The sequence below is a fragment of the Acartia tonsa genome, chromosome 9 (genome assembly GCF_053477335.1).
Source record: "Acartia tonsa isolate MP-2025a chromosome 9, ASM5347733v1, whole genome shotgun sequence".
Taxonomy (NCBI): domain Eukaryota; kingdom Metazoa; phylum Arthropoda; class Copepoda; order Calanoida; family Acartiidae; genus Acartia; species Acartia tonsa.
In genome coordinates, this window is record NC_137268.1 from 3,188,253 (window position 1) to 3,204,185 (window position 15,933).

Sequence of the window (15,933 nt, forward strand, 5' to 3'; positions counted from 1 at the left end):
ACACAGCATCATGCTGCCTTAATGTAATCTAATTTAAACTCAGAGAAAATTCAATCAGAATTTTAATTCAGCTCTGCTTATAAGATTCTATATCTAAGCTTCTTCAGAGATAAGACAATGGATGATAAATTGATGTACATCCCCAATTTTTAAAGCAAAATTACACCCTTCTAGAAGAATGAAGATTGGTTGAAAAGTTCGGGCACTGCAAGTTGGAAACAAACAAGATTCAATGTTTCTGTGCCATGTAATGAAAGAGGATGTTCTAAAACTTTGTGTACCAATTTAATTTACAGTCCAATGTCCCCTCCCTCCCTCTACATAAACTTAAGGATGAATAGTTGAGGTTAAATATGCATTTGGGGTAAGAAAATAAGCATTGAAGTCATGTTTTAAATATACATAAAGCTTAAACTTTAAATTAATCAACATTTGGTTAAAAATAACAATACTGAATTATACAGTTCTATTAAAAGTTACAATGTTAATAAGAAAACAAAAAAGTGAATCATATTCAAACGTTTCAAACTGTGCAGATTGACGTTATATTTCCTTCTAATATGACGTCAATCGGGACATTTCAGCCAAGCGTCTTGACATTAGTCCACCTTTTTTTTGGAGACACTATAAGATGCTTCAATAGTGGTTGGATATTCAGGGAGGGAGGGTACACTACACTGTAAATTACACTGTTACCCAAAGTTTTTCTAATCCTAATTATTGGCTTTAAATTTTGGGTACTCTAAATAATTGATTAATTAATTTTAATGTGATTGGTCGGTTTAAAACTGCTATTATCACATCTTTTCTACCAACAATTTTAATCTGATGTACAATATACAGTCCATTGTCTTATCCCCTAAGATCCCTTCTAATATTGGACTAAATATTGTTATCAGTACCAGAAGATTATTGTACTGAAATGGCCAGACTGGGCACCTGCCTTGGACAAAATAATAAGGTAACAATTTTAGAACAAACACAGTAGTTCCCAAACGCAGGAGTCCCAAACGTCGGAGTGGACACTTAAACTAACCTAACCTATTTAAGAACATCTTATAGGTTTTTAATGCTTAACCCCTGCTGGGGGCTTATTTGTTCATTCATATCTTAACCTAACCTAATATGTATAGAAATACTTAATTAAATTAATATTTTAACACTCCTGCGTTTGTCCACTTTGACGTTTGGGACTCCTGCGTTTGTCCTCGAACCAAATTGTCTCCATTAATAGCGAAATAATTTTCTAGAATGAATTCGCTGGATTTTATAACCGCTACTCAGCCATAATGAAAAATCATGCTTGGTATAAAATTATAGACAATTATTCACGAATATTATAAAATTGGTGTAATCTTTGAGTTTAACATCCGTGAAAAGCGTCTATGATATATACGATGTGATAAATAACTGTTAAAGCATTAAGAACAAATAATAACTTTATATGTATAAGTATAGATGAATAATCCATACAACTATCTGTCCAATTGGTGGAGACCCTTATAGTGTATAATGAAATTGCTTTCTGTTCTTTTGTGTTTAAAAATCCGACGCTATTTCAAAGACCCAATACAAAATCGGGACAGGGTCTCCGCCCTGTGGACAGAGTTAAATATAGGTCCCGCCCTATTTATATGCTCATGGAGAGATGTGGAAACCTAGAGATCACACTGAAATAGGTAATCTTTTATTACACGACCTTTGTCAAGAAGTCCACACTATGCATGGTAATACATTGCGCCTGTTTTTACACCAATTGCCCTACTTTTACTATTTACATCTTTTGTCATACTTGTCATTCTGCAGACGATATTACTTTTCCAGTATGGCTTCGAATCCGCTGGATTAGACAAACCCCCTTGATTTTAATTTTAGTTTTAAAAGTAGAAAAAATAGGGGGGGGGGTATATTTTTTTCTAGGGGCGATTTAATTTGGGAAGTTTGTCGTACCATTCCCTAAAATACTTTTCCAGGATCTATAAAAAAATCTTTGCTATCAAGGAGAACCATATCGGGCCAGCTGTTAATAAGATCCTTGGTACAAACAGACAGACAGATAGAAATCCACTAACTTTTATATAAGGATATAACTAAGAGACTAATATTTCTCATTTCAACTTTTATAATTACATTTGAAAATTTTCCAAAAGTAAAGTTTTCTTTGATCTTTCATCTGTTTAATTCTCATTATGTTTAAAGGTACATACATTCATATATTTTTTTTATGGGGGGGATTTTCTTACATCTTTCACTAGTAGGATGCATAGTGTGAGAGGACATTGGGCTGTTTAATACGTTAGTCCCCAAAGTTTTATGATTTCTTTGGATTAACAACTTTGTTGACTTTTATTGAATTCATTTTGATTGGTTCATTAAGTTAATTGCCTAAACCGGTCAAGCATTGATTGTAATCTACAGAAGGGATAATTATGTGTATCATCATTGGGAATGTAATCAACTTACCAGCCATTGTCTATCTCTTTCAAAACCCTCAGCACCTCAAGTGCCCCTAGAGGCCTCTAGGTCCGTAGCCGCTAGTATTTGTATAAAGTACAGTATTACACAGGCTTTAATTAATTTCAATATTATGTAACAGATGTATAGATACATTCTCCAATAAATGTATAAGTATAGATGCATAACTCAGATAACTTGGCCCAAGTGGTGGGGACCTATTTCGTCTGCTAGCAAATTGCTTTCTGCTCTTTTGAAGCAGCTGTGTTTATATTTCCGACGCCATTGGCTATTATAAAATAATAGTTGTAGCTAGTGCCCCCCTCTATTCTTTTACATTCACCCTTTTATGTTTTATTTAGGTCATATAGATCAGATAGTGTATATGGCAGCTCATTGTAGAGAAACGTGCCAGGTAAAGATTTAACAAATATCAGAGATGGGTTTTTGAAAGATGAATGCCGCGTTTTTTTAATTTGCGAAATTTAAACAGAGTATACAACTATTTATTTAATTATTTCGCTTTTGTAGGTACGGCCTTTTTAGAGCTGTATTAGACATCATACAAATGGCTAAAATAATAATTTTAAAATTTTGAATTCTTAAGTTGTATACTCTGTTGAAATTCTATCGTCTTCGTTCAATCAATCAATGTTAAAAATGTCGAAAAAACGCGGCATTCATCTTTCAAAAACCCATCTCGGGACATTTACACTAGACGAAAGTAAATCCAATGTTTCAGTTTGTATTTGAAGAAATATTGTAGTTTCTTCTGCTTTTGCTCGAAGATAACTAAAATTTTGCTTCTGATATTTTTCAATATACATTTGGTAAGTACGTCTGGCTGTTTTGGAGGAGCGAAGTCACTCTATAAATAAAACATTTTTGAAAATCACATAAATCCGCCAACAAAATTTTTTTGTAATTCCTTGTTTGGCTCTACTTACAGCTATATCTAGAATATATGAAGAATAATAATATTTACTTTTCTATGTTAGAAAATGTACAAAGATGTGAAGCTAGAGTTGATGCCAGGAATAAGGATTTTGAATTTTATTTGTAGTAGCTTAGCGAAGCTACTTTATAATGAGGCTATGTCCATCTCAGTCCACCGATTATAATATCAAAATAGACCAGATCTAAATGTAGATTTTTGATTTAGTGGCAACATTTATTCGTTTAAAAGTACAACCCCGACAATAAAGAAAATGCCATAATTATTTAATAAATGACTATTAAAAGCTATACTTTCTTAAATTAAGAACGTTTTTTTATTTAGAACTTGATGATTCATTTAACATAATATAATTAACGAATTTATCCTAATCACTTGTTTTTTGAGAAATTGAAACTTGAAACAGTTTCATCTTCTAGTTTTATGAATATAAATCCTGGGTTAAATAAAATATTTATCTTTTAAATAATTCAGTTTTCTTTTCTATTCTTCAAATTTGCTCTCTCTCGTTCTCTCTCTGTCTATTTATCTATCAATCTATCTACTAACTTTCTATATATCCATCTATTTATATCTATCTCTCCTTTCTCTTTATCTCTCAAATACACTCTCTTTTTTCTCTCTCTCTCTAATCTATTTATACCTTTCTTTCTTTCTTCCTTCTCTCACTCTCTCTCTCTCATTCTTTCTCTATCAGTCTATGTATCTATCCCTCTCTATATATATCCATCTATTTTTCTCTCTCTCTCTTATCTATCTATACCTTTCTTTCTTTCTTCCTTTTCTCTCTCTCTCTCTTATCTATCTATACCTTTCTTTCTTTCTTCCTTCTCTCACTCTCTCTCTCTCTCTCTCTCTCATTCTTTTTATATTTGTCAATGTATCTATCTCTATTCTCTCTCTATATATATCTATCTATATCTTTTTATTGCTCAAACTCTCTCTTTCTCTCTTTTGCTGTATTCTTTTATTTGCTCTCTCTCTCTCTCTCTCTCTCTCTCTCTCTCTCTCTCTCTCTCTCTCTCTCTCTCTCTCTCTCTCACTCTCTCTCTCTCTCTCTCTCTCTCTCTCTCTCTCTCTCTCTCTCTTTCTCTTTCTCTTTCTCTCTCTCTTTCTCTCTCTCTCTCTTTCTCTCTCTCTTTCTCTCTCTCTTTCTATCTCTCTCTCTCTCTCTCTCTCGTTCTCTCTCTCTCTCTCTTTTGTTTTATCATTATCTATTCATTATTTTTTCTCTCTCCTCCTATCTATCTATTTATCTATCTGTCTATTTACCTATCTATATATTAACATCTTTCTATCTACCTATCTATCTATCTATTTATCTATCTGTCTATTTATCTATCTATCTATTTATCTTAATCAATCAATATTTTGGAACAGTTTTTACAAAAGAAACAAATGAACCAGCCCCAAACTGTCATATCTCTAGCAATATCAAACTTGAAACTGTTGTTATAACACAAAGCAAAATTATTGAAAAGATTAAGAAGCTGAAAGTTAATTCTTCCCCTGGTCCTGATGGTATCTCTGTCAAACTACTTCAAAGCCATGTTAATAGCTTATCTTTAGGATTGGCGATAATCTATGATAATTCTATAAGAACAGGCAAAGTTCCTAGCGACTGGAAGCTAGCAAATGTCACCCCAATCCACAAAAAAGGCTCTAAAGGTAATGTTGAGAATTACAGACCAATATCACTGACATCCATCCCATGCAAAATTCTCGAGGCTATTATTAAAGATAATATTGTGGATCATCTTTTAACGAACCTTCTTTTGAAATCAACACAACATGGTTTTATCAAGAACAAGTCAACTGTACCAAACCTTTTAGAATTTTTTGAATATGTTTCAAAAACTGTAGATGAAGGAAACAGTGTTGATGCTATCTACCTTGATTTTTCAAAGGCATTCGATAAAGTACCCATAAACAAACTTCTCATCAAACTGAAAGCTCATGGAATAGAAGGTTGTTTATTAAAATGGATTGGGGACTGGTTAACAGACAGAAAACAAAGAACAGTGATTAATGGACAATTTTCAGATTGGATAGCAGTTTTATCTGGAGTCCCTCAAGGGTCAGTTCTAGGACCAGTTGCCTTTATTATATTCATCAATGACATTGATTTTTGTATTAACAGACAGCTAGTTAACAAATTCGCAGATGATACCAAAGTTTGTACCAAAATACTAGACCTAAAAGACGCCGAAGACCTCCAACTTTGCCTAGACAACCTCCTTTGCTGGTCCAAAAAATGGGGCATGTCATTTAATGTTGAAAAGTGCTCTGTAATCCATTTTGGGAATAACAATCCAAAATTTAGTTACAAAATGTCTGACACATCTCTCAAGGAAACATGTTTAGAACGAGACCTAGGTGTTTACATTTCTCCAGACTTGAAGCCCAGCGAACAGTGTAAACTAGCTGCCAACAGAGGTATACATGCACTGTATCAGGTACAGAAATCATTTTTATACAGAGACCATAAAATATTTGTTAACATTTATAAACAATATGTTCGTTGCCACTTAGAGTATGCCTCACCTGCCTGGAATCCATCTAATCTAGCTGATATTGACAAACTTGAAAATGTGCAAAAAAAAGGCTGTCAACCTCGTCCAGGGATTAGAAGGATTGACCTATGAAGAAAAGCTTAAAAAGCTTAACCTAGAAACATTGAGAGTCAGACGAATAAAGGCAGATCTCACCCTTGCATTTAAGATCATTAGAGGATTTTCCGACGTTGATAAAAATACATGGTTTCATCTAGTTGATCAAAATAACAGAGTTACCCGTTTATCTTCCTGTCAATACAATCTTAAAAAACAAAAATCAAAAACAGAACTGAGAAAAAACTTTTTCTCTAACAGAATAATCAACTTTTGGAACTCTCTACCAACAGAAGTGAAAATGTGTGAAAATGTTAAACAATTTAAAGAAAAACTAAAAACACTTACAATTGATGCTTGAATCCAGTGAAAATGACGCTTTTAAAAGTTAAAAATTTTGTTAATAGACACTTGATTCCTGAGACAATATGATATTCCTTTAATGGACCTCTTGGTCCGCATGGAATTATAACAATCAAATCAAATCAAATCAAATCTTTCTATCTACCTATCTATCTATTTATCTATCTGTCTATTTATCTATCTATCTATTTATCTACCTATATATCTATCTATTTATCTATCTATCCTTCTCTCTCTATCTCTCTTGCTCTAAAAATATGTTTTGGTCTCTCTGTTTACATTTTTAATATATTTTCCAATTCAAAACATCAAGAATTATATTTTTTCCGTGGAAGTTTTTCTAAATATTTTAAGTGTTTTGTTTTCTTCAAAATTGTTTTACCAAATTATTTTATCAATCAACCTTTATATAAATTAGTAAGGATTTTGTATTTTAAGATTAAGATCTCATCTCAAAAATTGGTGGTTAGAATGGGATTTGCTAACAATGAAGTTTTTAAATTTTTTTGGGGTGGTTTTAGGCTATTTTCCCGCCCTTCCTTAATGACTACGGGTGATCCAGCACATCAAATTTCTCTTAAAGATGAAAAACATTTGGGGGAGGAAGACGAAGAAAGTCCCTCCAATAATCAGCATGTTACGTCATAAATACGAGGGATTATCCATCTCTTTTTAGGGGTTTTCTTTCCCACTCCTCCTCTCCTCATCCCTCATTTTGATGACGTCTTTGAGGGACTTTCTTCGTCTTCTTGAGGGAGATGGGTGGGGATTATGGGTAATTTTCCTTGAACGGGTGGAGGTATTCTCCCCACAATTGATAAACCTTTCTGGAACCATTTGTAAAGCCAACAGATCTATAGTATAGATGTATATACAGACAACTACCTCCCTTCCTTTTTCAAAGACCTCTTTCGTCTGCTTCTAAATTATTTTCTGCTACTTGGCTTTGTTAATATAAGCGACACCATTGGTTGATTTGCAATGAACCAATAGAAAGGTTGCACAAGGCGATTGCGATGGGGGGATACAGTTACTTAACCCTTTCCCCCTCTAGTGTTTTACTCTAATGTAAAGCCTACCTGTAAAGAAGAGTCAATCGGTCCAGCTGTTAGATAAATCTTTCGGCAGACAGACACATTTCCTTTGATATATAATCATTTATATGATTAAGAAATTATTTAACTAAAATAAAAAATCCTTATTTTTGTACCAGAGTTTATACAGGTGACTTTTTCTAATTTAACAAGAATAAATATATCCATTACTAGCGCAACAATAGGCTGTTAATTACAATATTAAGATATTTGTAATAAAAAAATAGTAATTTAGTTTATCTTAATGGCAGAAAAACAAGTTTAATAATAACCACGTTATCTTATTCGTTTAATCGTTGGATCAAAATTTTGGTTACTGAATGTTGATTGGTTGGTTCCTTACTAGTAGTGTCCAAACTTTTCAACCAACAATTTATATAATCAGGTAGTTTTGGATGTATAGCAGTTTATTGTCCATTGTCTTATCCCTTTTGATCCCTGCAGCAATAAACGTAAAATATTTTTCACCTTACTACCAGCGGTCAACCAACCAGCCGGATTGGGGAGTGGAGGGGGGGGGGGGGTGTAAGTTGAGCAACTAACCATCTTAAGTTTTGAAAACAAGAGTAAAAAGGTTTAGATATTTTTTAGGGCCTTTGTCGCTTTAACGGTTTCAGGTACCTTCCCTGAAACTCGAGAAAAAACTTCCGCTGTTAGGAACTTTTTTCGTCTGCTAGCAAATTGCTTTCTGCTCTTTTGCTAATCGCCAATCGTTAATTTTCAAAGACCCAATTGAAAGTCGGCACAGGGTCCTTGAGAAGAGAAAAAAATACAGTTATTTAACCCCCTACCCCTCTATTGTTATAATCTAATACACACAGATATACATACACTTATTGTGTTATGTTAGGCTATTTATTTTTTTAATTTATTTTCAGAAACTTGGTGGATATAACCGAACAATACAAGAAAACTTCAAGGAACCAATTGACATCTTTGATATGAGTCAAGGTGACATACATTATAATTATTGAGTAGCTACACTCTTCAACTACCACCCCTTCCTTTTCTTTGCCTGATATTTTTTTAACAATATACAGGGTCATTCAAGAGAAATGATTTTTAAAAAAGACTTAATTATATATAGAAAAAATACGGTTATATAAAATGATTTATATATTTGGAAAACCTGCCATGGGACATTTATATTTAAATATCTAAAAATGATTATTTCAACAAATTATGCCTTAAAAACCAGTATTTCTGTTATTGAAGGTCGTGCAAAAAATGCGCTTATTTGAAGGTTGAAAAGTTTTAAGTAAGTTTGGAACATTTTACCATATATGTCCAAAACTATATGTAGCACAGGAATGTTTTTTACATATTCAAAAACTAGATGTTATGGTAATTCTAACGGTAATGAGCGTTTCGTCGTATTTTCACATTAGCTTTTCTCCTTTTTCTAGCCCCTGCGGCGGGCTCTAACCCTGCGGAACAATCACCTAACTTAAAAATAACATATCATAAGCTACTGTGAAAATACGGCGAAACGCCCATTAAGAGGCGATGTCACGAAAGGGACTATACCCACACCCAAAAAATTAACTAGTCAAATATCTAATACTAGCGGCTTCGCCCCTAGCCTCTAGGGGCTTTGCCCCAAGAGGTAATTAAAAAATAAATGTAGTACATGTGATGGATCTTCATCCTCATCATATTATAATTATGCATCATCAAAAAATAATAATTATAATTATTCCTCATCATCTTCAAACTATACTTTAAAAAAAAAAAAAAAAAATTGGGGGGAGGATTTTTTTATTTTTGGGGAGGTTAGGGGTGTCCAACCCCCAAGAAAATAGCTTAAAACCACCACAGGACCAATAGGTATATACCCTCAAAAGAAGAATCCGATCGGTTCAGTGGTTACCGAGATCTTAAGGGACGGACGGACAGACAGACAGACAGACAGACAGACGGACAGACATCGTTCTACTTTATATTATAGATAAAAAAAATTGATGTAACTTGATCATTGTATGACAATTTCTTTCTCTCTCTATTATAAAATTTTTTGTTCACAATCCCTTTTTTCGTCACTACAGAATAAAGTGTCACCAGTTTTTGTTCAACTGTTTTTCATTTGATAACATAAAAAATACAAAACATCTGTATATGTGACCAACGGACAGTCAGACAAGCCCTAGTTATAAAGTAGCTGCGCAAATTCTTAATAGTTAATTATCGCATCGTAATATAGACAGGCTTCTGCGGATAGTAAAATGAAAAATAAGATTTATACAAAATTTTGTCAGCCCCGAGGGGTTCGGGCTATTAAAACTGGGTGTAATTATGTGGTTTTTCTCCTAATATTTGCGGAAACTTTTCTGTAATACGATGCTATACATGATTTTTCAGTATGGCTTAGAACCGGTTCTAATCCAGCGGATATTAATTGGGTAATCCACTAGTTTTAAACGGATATGTCTATCCCTCTATTGACTAAATATTAACAATGAAAATTGTGTTAAATAATTTTAATTAATTTATTTCTAACAATCAACTAAGGATTCATTAAAAATACAAGAATGATCTACAAAAGAAATCATTTAAATATGGCAGAGCGTTTTTTATGATACAAAATTTACGTTGTACAGTTAGGGAGTTGAATCTATTTTTATAGAAGCAGAAATATAATCTATGATTATGGTTTGGACCCTCTAAAACTGTAATCTACCTTTCCACTTTCCCCTCTCTTGTTGAAGATATCTTCAACGCCGATACGATTTTTGAAATGTAAGATTCTACTTTCCCTTCTCTTGGTGAAGATATCTTCAACGCCGATACGATTTTTGAAATGTAAGATTCCACTTTCCCCTCTCTTGGTGAAGATATCTTCACCAAGAGAGGGGAAAGTGGAAGGGTAGATTACAGTTTTAGAGGGTCCAAACCATAATCATAGATTATATTTCTGCTTATATTAAAATGGATTCAACTCCCTAACTGTTGTAATGGTGAAAAAATATAAAGAAAATACACAATATGTTATTTTAGAAATATCTTACTTAGCATTGAGCTTTATCGTACTAGGAAACTAAATTGTTGTCAAATTAACATTAACATTTCAAAATTGTACCTCTTTGTTTAAGAAATCATTATAAAAGCTTTTCATAAAAGTCAACTACTTAATAATTAACACAAGAGTTTTTTCCTCTTACAGTAACTTTTCTGGGGTGATTAACCTAACCACAACCGCCGTTTTTAAGACATAAATGGACAGACAAATCTCCATAATTTAAAGTTGATTAAATCATATTTTTTTTAGGTTTTAATGATGATGCTCGTTACCGCCTATTAGGAGTATTGGCTTTCAACAGTCTTCAACCTCAGGTTATATATATGTATCTGTCTATCTGTTTGTCTGTCTGTCTGTCTGTCTGTCTGTCATCTGTCTTTCTATCTGTCTATCTATCTAACTATTTATCTATCTGTCTATTTATCTATCTGTCTATTTATCTATCTAACTATTTATCTATCTGTCTATTTGTCTATCTGCCTATTTGTCTATCTGTCTATTTGTCTATCTGCCTATTTGTCTATCTGTATATCTGTCTGTCTTTTGTCTGTCTGTCTATCTATCTGTCTATCTGTCTATCTGTATATCTGTCTGTCTGTCTATCTGTCTATCTATCTATCTATCTATCTGTCTATCTGTCTATCTGTCTATTTGTCTATCTGTCTGTCTGTCTGTCTGTCTGTCTATCTATCTATCTATCTATCTAACTAACTATCTTTCACTATCTATATATCTATGTACATATATGTTCTGTCTGTCTGTCTAACTAGCCATCTGTCTTTCATCTTTCCATCCTCAAACTATCCATCCAAATAACTTTTTTTTATCTTTTATCTATCTATCCATTAATTAGAAATTTTTTTTTTATATTTATAGGTATTTAACTTTTATCTATTTTTAGAAATTTAATGTATACTTTATATTTGTATGCAAATAGAAAAGCTTAAAAGCTAACAAATCATTTTATTAGAATTAGAAAATTTTTATACAATTAATCTATAATACAAATTAGAATTATGTCTGTCCATCCGTCCGTCTGTCCCTTAAGATCTAGGTAACCACTATACATTCATTCTATTTCAAACCTGTAAAAAAAATATAGGGTTGTTTGTTAAATAACTTGACTATGAAAAAAGATTATACAAACAAATGATTTATGTAAGGAATTCGTGAAAACTTAGATAACAAAAAAAAAGGCTCGGCAGCCGCAGTTACAGCCTCATCAGTAGCGCAGCTTTCAAAACCCTCGATAAGAAACTTAATTCACGAATGAACTCATCCAAATATTTTAAGCAAAGCTATAGTCGCTACCGCAACAAACTTTACCATTGGATATTTTAGCTGCGGCAACTGTGAAGTGCTGTTGTAAATTTGTATTCAGCCACAGCAGTGCGACTGCCGACCCCTTGATAAATTCCCATTTGGAAAATTAACAGAGCAAGAGAAAACTAGAGTGGATATAAAAGAAAAACTAGAAAGCTAGACAATTAATTAACAAAAATAACACTTCACTCTCGCTCTTCTCTTTCAAAAAGAATAAAAATTTTACTCTAAAATAAATGAAAAGATAAAACTAGAATGAATATACATGAGTTATATAAAAAGATACATGGCAAGACGTTAAAAATGTTCTTTCCTTCAAACTTGTCATATGCGCATTTTTATTGATTGTTGGGAATACCCTGGCCAAAAACAGGCACAACTCATTATCCTGCACATTAAGGTCTCCCAGATTAAGGTTGCAAGATTTGGTTAGTTTATACATTAAGAATAGGTTATCCAGGTTAGGTTCAAGAAAAACAAAATTGTATTAACATAAAACACGGCCAATTAAGGCAAAAATTAGTGCAAGGAAGATGATTAAGGTCCCTCATCAGATTATGACGTCCTATGATAGAATAGCCAATGAGAGGCCAGTATACACTGTAATTGACCAAGGGTAAAATTAATGCTGGCCTCTCATTGGTTATTTTTTATTGTAAATAATAATTTGTTGAGGGACTTTAATCATCTTCTATTCTAGCGCAAGTCTTGTTTTACAAAAATAAAAATATGATCCTAAATTTGTTTACTGTTATGATTGTAATGTCTGTCTCTCTGTCTATCTATCCCCCTATCTGTCCTATTGTGTAAAGTAGTAAGCTTTTTTGTCTGTAGCGAAGGATCTCACTAACCACTGCACTGAACCGATTTGGTTCTCCTTTACATTGAAGCTTCATATTGTTACCGGGAATGTCTTTAACTATTTGGTGGGACAATATCTCCACCCTAACCATCTCATGTGCCCATAGATGCCTCTAGGGGCGTAGCTGCTAGTATTCTATATAGTGCAATGGCACATAATGTGAAATAAAACACAGTATCTTGCAATGTTAAACAAACGAATGTAACAGACAATATCTGCTTTTTAAGGATTTATACAGTAAAGTCCAAATGCCACTTCTGTAAAGTAAAATTATTGGTCAAAATGTTTTAACCTTTTCTAGGAAGCAAATTACGACATTATAACTTACTAGCGGCATCGCCCCTAGCCTCTAAGGGCTTTGCCCCAAGAGGTGATCAAAAAAATTAAGGTTAAATTCGTAAAAGGACCAAGGAAATCTCCTGGAAAAAAAGGACCAAGGAAATCTTCTGCAATAAAAAAAAATGGGGGGGGTTGTTTTTGGGGGGGTTGGGGGTGTCCCACCCCCCAAGAAAATAGCTTAAAACCATCACAGGACCAGTAGGTATAATCCCTGAAAAGTAGACCCAATCGGTTTAGCGGTTACTGAGATCTTAAGCTTCAGACGGACAAACAGATGGACAGACAGACGAGCAGACAGACGGACAGACAGACGGACAGATAGACATCGTTCTACCTTGTATTATAGATAACGAGGTCTCTTGTATAACCTGCCCTCCTTTTTATTGTATTTTGACTTTATTATTTGTGAGATAAGTATATTTTCTGTCTGTAGAAAATAAAAAGAAAATAAATTCAATTTGCTTCAGACAAATTTTCAATTGACACATAGATTAGATATCAGATGGATAGATAGTTAGATGGATGGATAAATACATACAGTGTGTTTTTTTTATGAGAACTTTTTTGAAAGCAATTTTACCCCACTTATAGTTATCAGAATTTAATGATTAATGGCTTGTTTTCTTCGTTTTTTAATGCAATTAATATAACAACACAAAAAAAAGTTTCAGTTTTTATTTAAAAAGTGCAGTAAAATCTAAAATTCAAAACTTAGGTGTCAACATCTAAAAATGTTTTTTTTTACGCGTTCAAATATTCAACCTTTTGCAAGAATGGCTGCTAAACACTTCAAAGTTGATATACAGATCTAAAAATGTATACAGATACTATTAGGGACTTGTACTAGAACATATCAAAGTTTGAAGGTCATATCTCAACCAGGGAGGGAGTACTGGCCCCCCAAAGTCGACTACAAAAATCCAATTTTTTTCTTGCAAAGGGTAGAAGATTTAGGCATAAGAAAAATGCACTAAAACCATTTTTAGATGTTGACACCTAAGTTTTGAATTTTAGATTTTACTGTACTTTTTAAATAAAGACTGAAATATTTTTTTGGTGTTCTATTAATTGCATTAAAAACGAAGAAAATAAGCTATTAATCATTAAATTCTGATTATTATAAGTGGGGTAAAATTGCTTTCAAAAAAGTTCTCATAAAAAAAACACACTGTATTACATACCTTATTATATAAAGTAGTCTGAAGCTTAAGATCTCATAAAATACTAAACTGATTAAGTTTTCCTTTATAGGGAAGCTTCACATAGATACTAGAATGGTGTTGGGCTATTTTATTTTTAGATTCAGGCGTTCGAATGGTTTTAGATTATTGGTATGCCGATTTTGCTCTATTTTTTAAGTAAGCTCCTGCGATAGGTTTAGGATATCTATTTTTAGTTTTGATTCTTTGGATGGCTTGAGGGTATTTTTATAACACACTTCGGACACAGATCCTGTAGTTGCTAGCGTAGCGTAGCCACTAGTAAATTAAAAAATACGTCACTTAAACGGATGTAGAGACCTTTTCTATTTGTATAGTAGCGACAGCACAATAATGTACAATGTACAACAAAGTACTCACTCTTTGAAAGCGAAGCTAGGGTCGGCCCGTACATCCGTCCGTACGTAACGGATAGCTTTTTACGTTAATTTAGACATGTTATAATTGTCCTATCTATTTTAAACTTTGCATGATGATTCCTGTAGGAGTACGGTACGATTTAGAAAGCATAGCAACTCTATAATCGTTACCAGAATGTCCGTACGTCCATTTAAAACATGTTGATTTTTAACTTTTTTAACAACAGTTTTTTATGTGATATTATCATCCGATTGATCAGAGTTTTGAAGTACTGATTCCTATTACAATATGGTGCAATCATCTTTAGAATAAAGTCCTAAAATGTCAGTATATCCTTAGACAGTATTCTGTATTTAAGAAGTTTTGCAACAAATTTACGTATTATTTTGTCAAAACTTGTATATTTTGTATATTCAGTTTTGACACTTTGCAAGATTTAATGTTCGTCTGTCATACCGTTACAGAGCTCTGCTTTTATGGATGTTGTCATCCTTGCTTTAAAGTATAAAAGTTGAATAGATAGGTAGATTGGAAGAATGAATTCAATTTAGTTGAGCCAAACTCCAAATTTACACATAGTTCCCGAAAGAGATAAGACATCCCAAGAAAAACAATTTCATTTTTTATTCTTTAATTATTTCACCCTTCACTATATGGTTAATTCTCTATCATTCTGGAACAATATTATTTGTCTAGTAGAAAAGTTAGAGGCGAAATAGTTTATTTTGTAGATGCTAAATCACTACTCCTGGTTTCAGACAAATTTACTTACTTGTTCAAATTGAAGAATTCAGTCTCAACTTTGTAGTATTCCAACAAAAGCACATGTTTTGATAATAGCGTGGTTACCTAATAAATAGAGAATTAATTCTAAGTAACAACACACAAACAAACAAACACAGGCATATTTTTAGAGCTAGTATAAGACTAGCAGCTACGCCCCCTAGAGCCCTCTAAGGGCACTTGAAGAAGGGGGAATTGAATTTTAGAGAAAAAGGAACAGTAGTAGAAAAAATTTGGAGGGATTTTTTTGGAGGTATGTCTCTTGTGAGGGTGGTGGTACCCTCCCCCAAAAATAGTTATAAACCTTCCCAGGACCTATGAGAAGCTACTCTATAAAAGAGCACTAAATCAGTTCAGCGGTTAGCGAGATCTTTCAGTAAAGACAAACTTGAGATACACAAACTTATAACCTGTTACTTTTATATAAGGATTATACCAATGCATATTTTAAAGAATAGTTATCTATCGCATCGTATTATAGACAGCTTTCCGCGGATATTAAAATGAAAAATTATAAGATTAAATCCAGTTGTGTTAGCCCCTAGAGGCCTAATC

The 15,933-nt window shown here is 33.0% G+C and overlaps 2 protein-coding genes across 2 annotated transcripts in view; both read left to right on the plus strand.

Annotated features, from left to right (window-relative positions):
* Nucleotides 1–6,054, plus strand: part of LOC145328409 (uncharacterized) — a 29,523-nt gene extending 23,469 nt beyond the window's left edge. Inside the window, exons 6-12 of the mRNA XM_080172049.1 lie at nucleotides 900–961; nucleotides 1,619–1,679; nucleotides 2,817–2,869; nucleotides 3,453–3,513; nucleotides 5,273–5,377; nucleotides 5,774–5,845; nucleotides 5,942–6,054. Coding sequence (XP_080028175.1) covers nucleotides 900–961; nucleotides 1,619–1,679; nucleotides 2,817–2,869; nucleotides 3,453–3,513; nucleotides 5,273–5,377; nucleotides 5,774–5,845; nucleotides 5,942–6,054 — 527 coding nt within the window. The remainder of the gene's footprint in view (nucleotides 1–899; nucleotides 962–1,618; nucleotides 1,680–2,816; nucleotides 2,870–3,452; nucleotides 3,514–5,272; nucleotides 5,378–5,773; nucleotides 5,846–5,941) is intronic.
* A 1,525-nt stretch (nucleotides 6,055–7,579) lies between these two features.
* LOC145328021 (uncharacterized) overlaps nucleotides 7,580–15,933 on the plus strand; it is a 38,900-nt gene continuing 30,546 nt past the window's right edge. Inside the window, exons 1-3 of the mRNA XM_080171567.1 lie at nucleotides 7,580–7,605; nucleotides 8,354–8,426; nucleotides 10,741–10,805. Of these exons, the coding sequence (XP_080027693.1) occupies nucleotides 8,417–8,426; nucleotides 10,741–10,805 (75 nt within the window). The 5' untranslated portion in view covers nucleotides 7,580–7,605; nucleotides 8,354–8,416. The remainder of the gene's footprint in view (nucleotides 7,606–8,353; nucleotides 8,427–10,740; nucleotides 10,806–15,933) is intronic.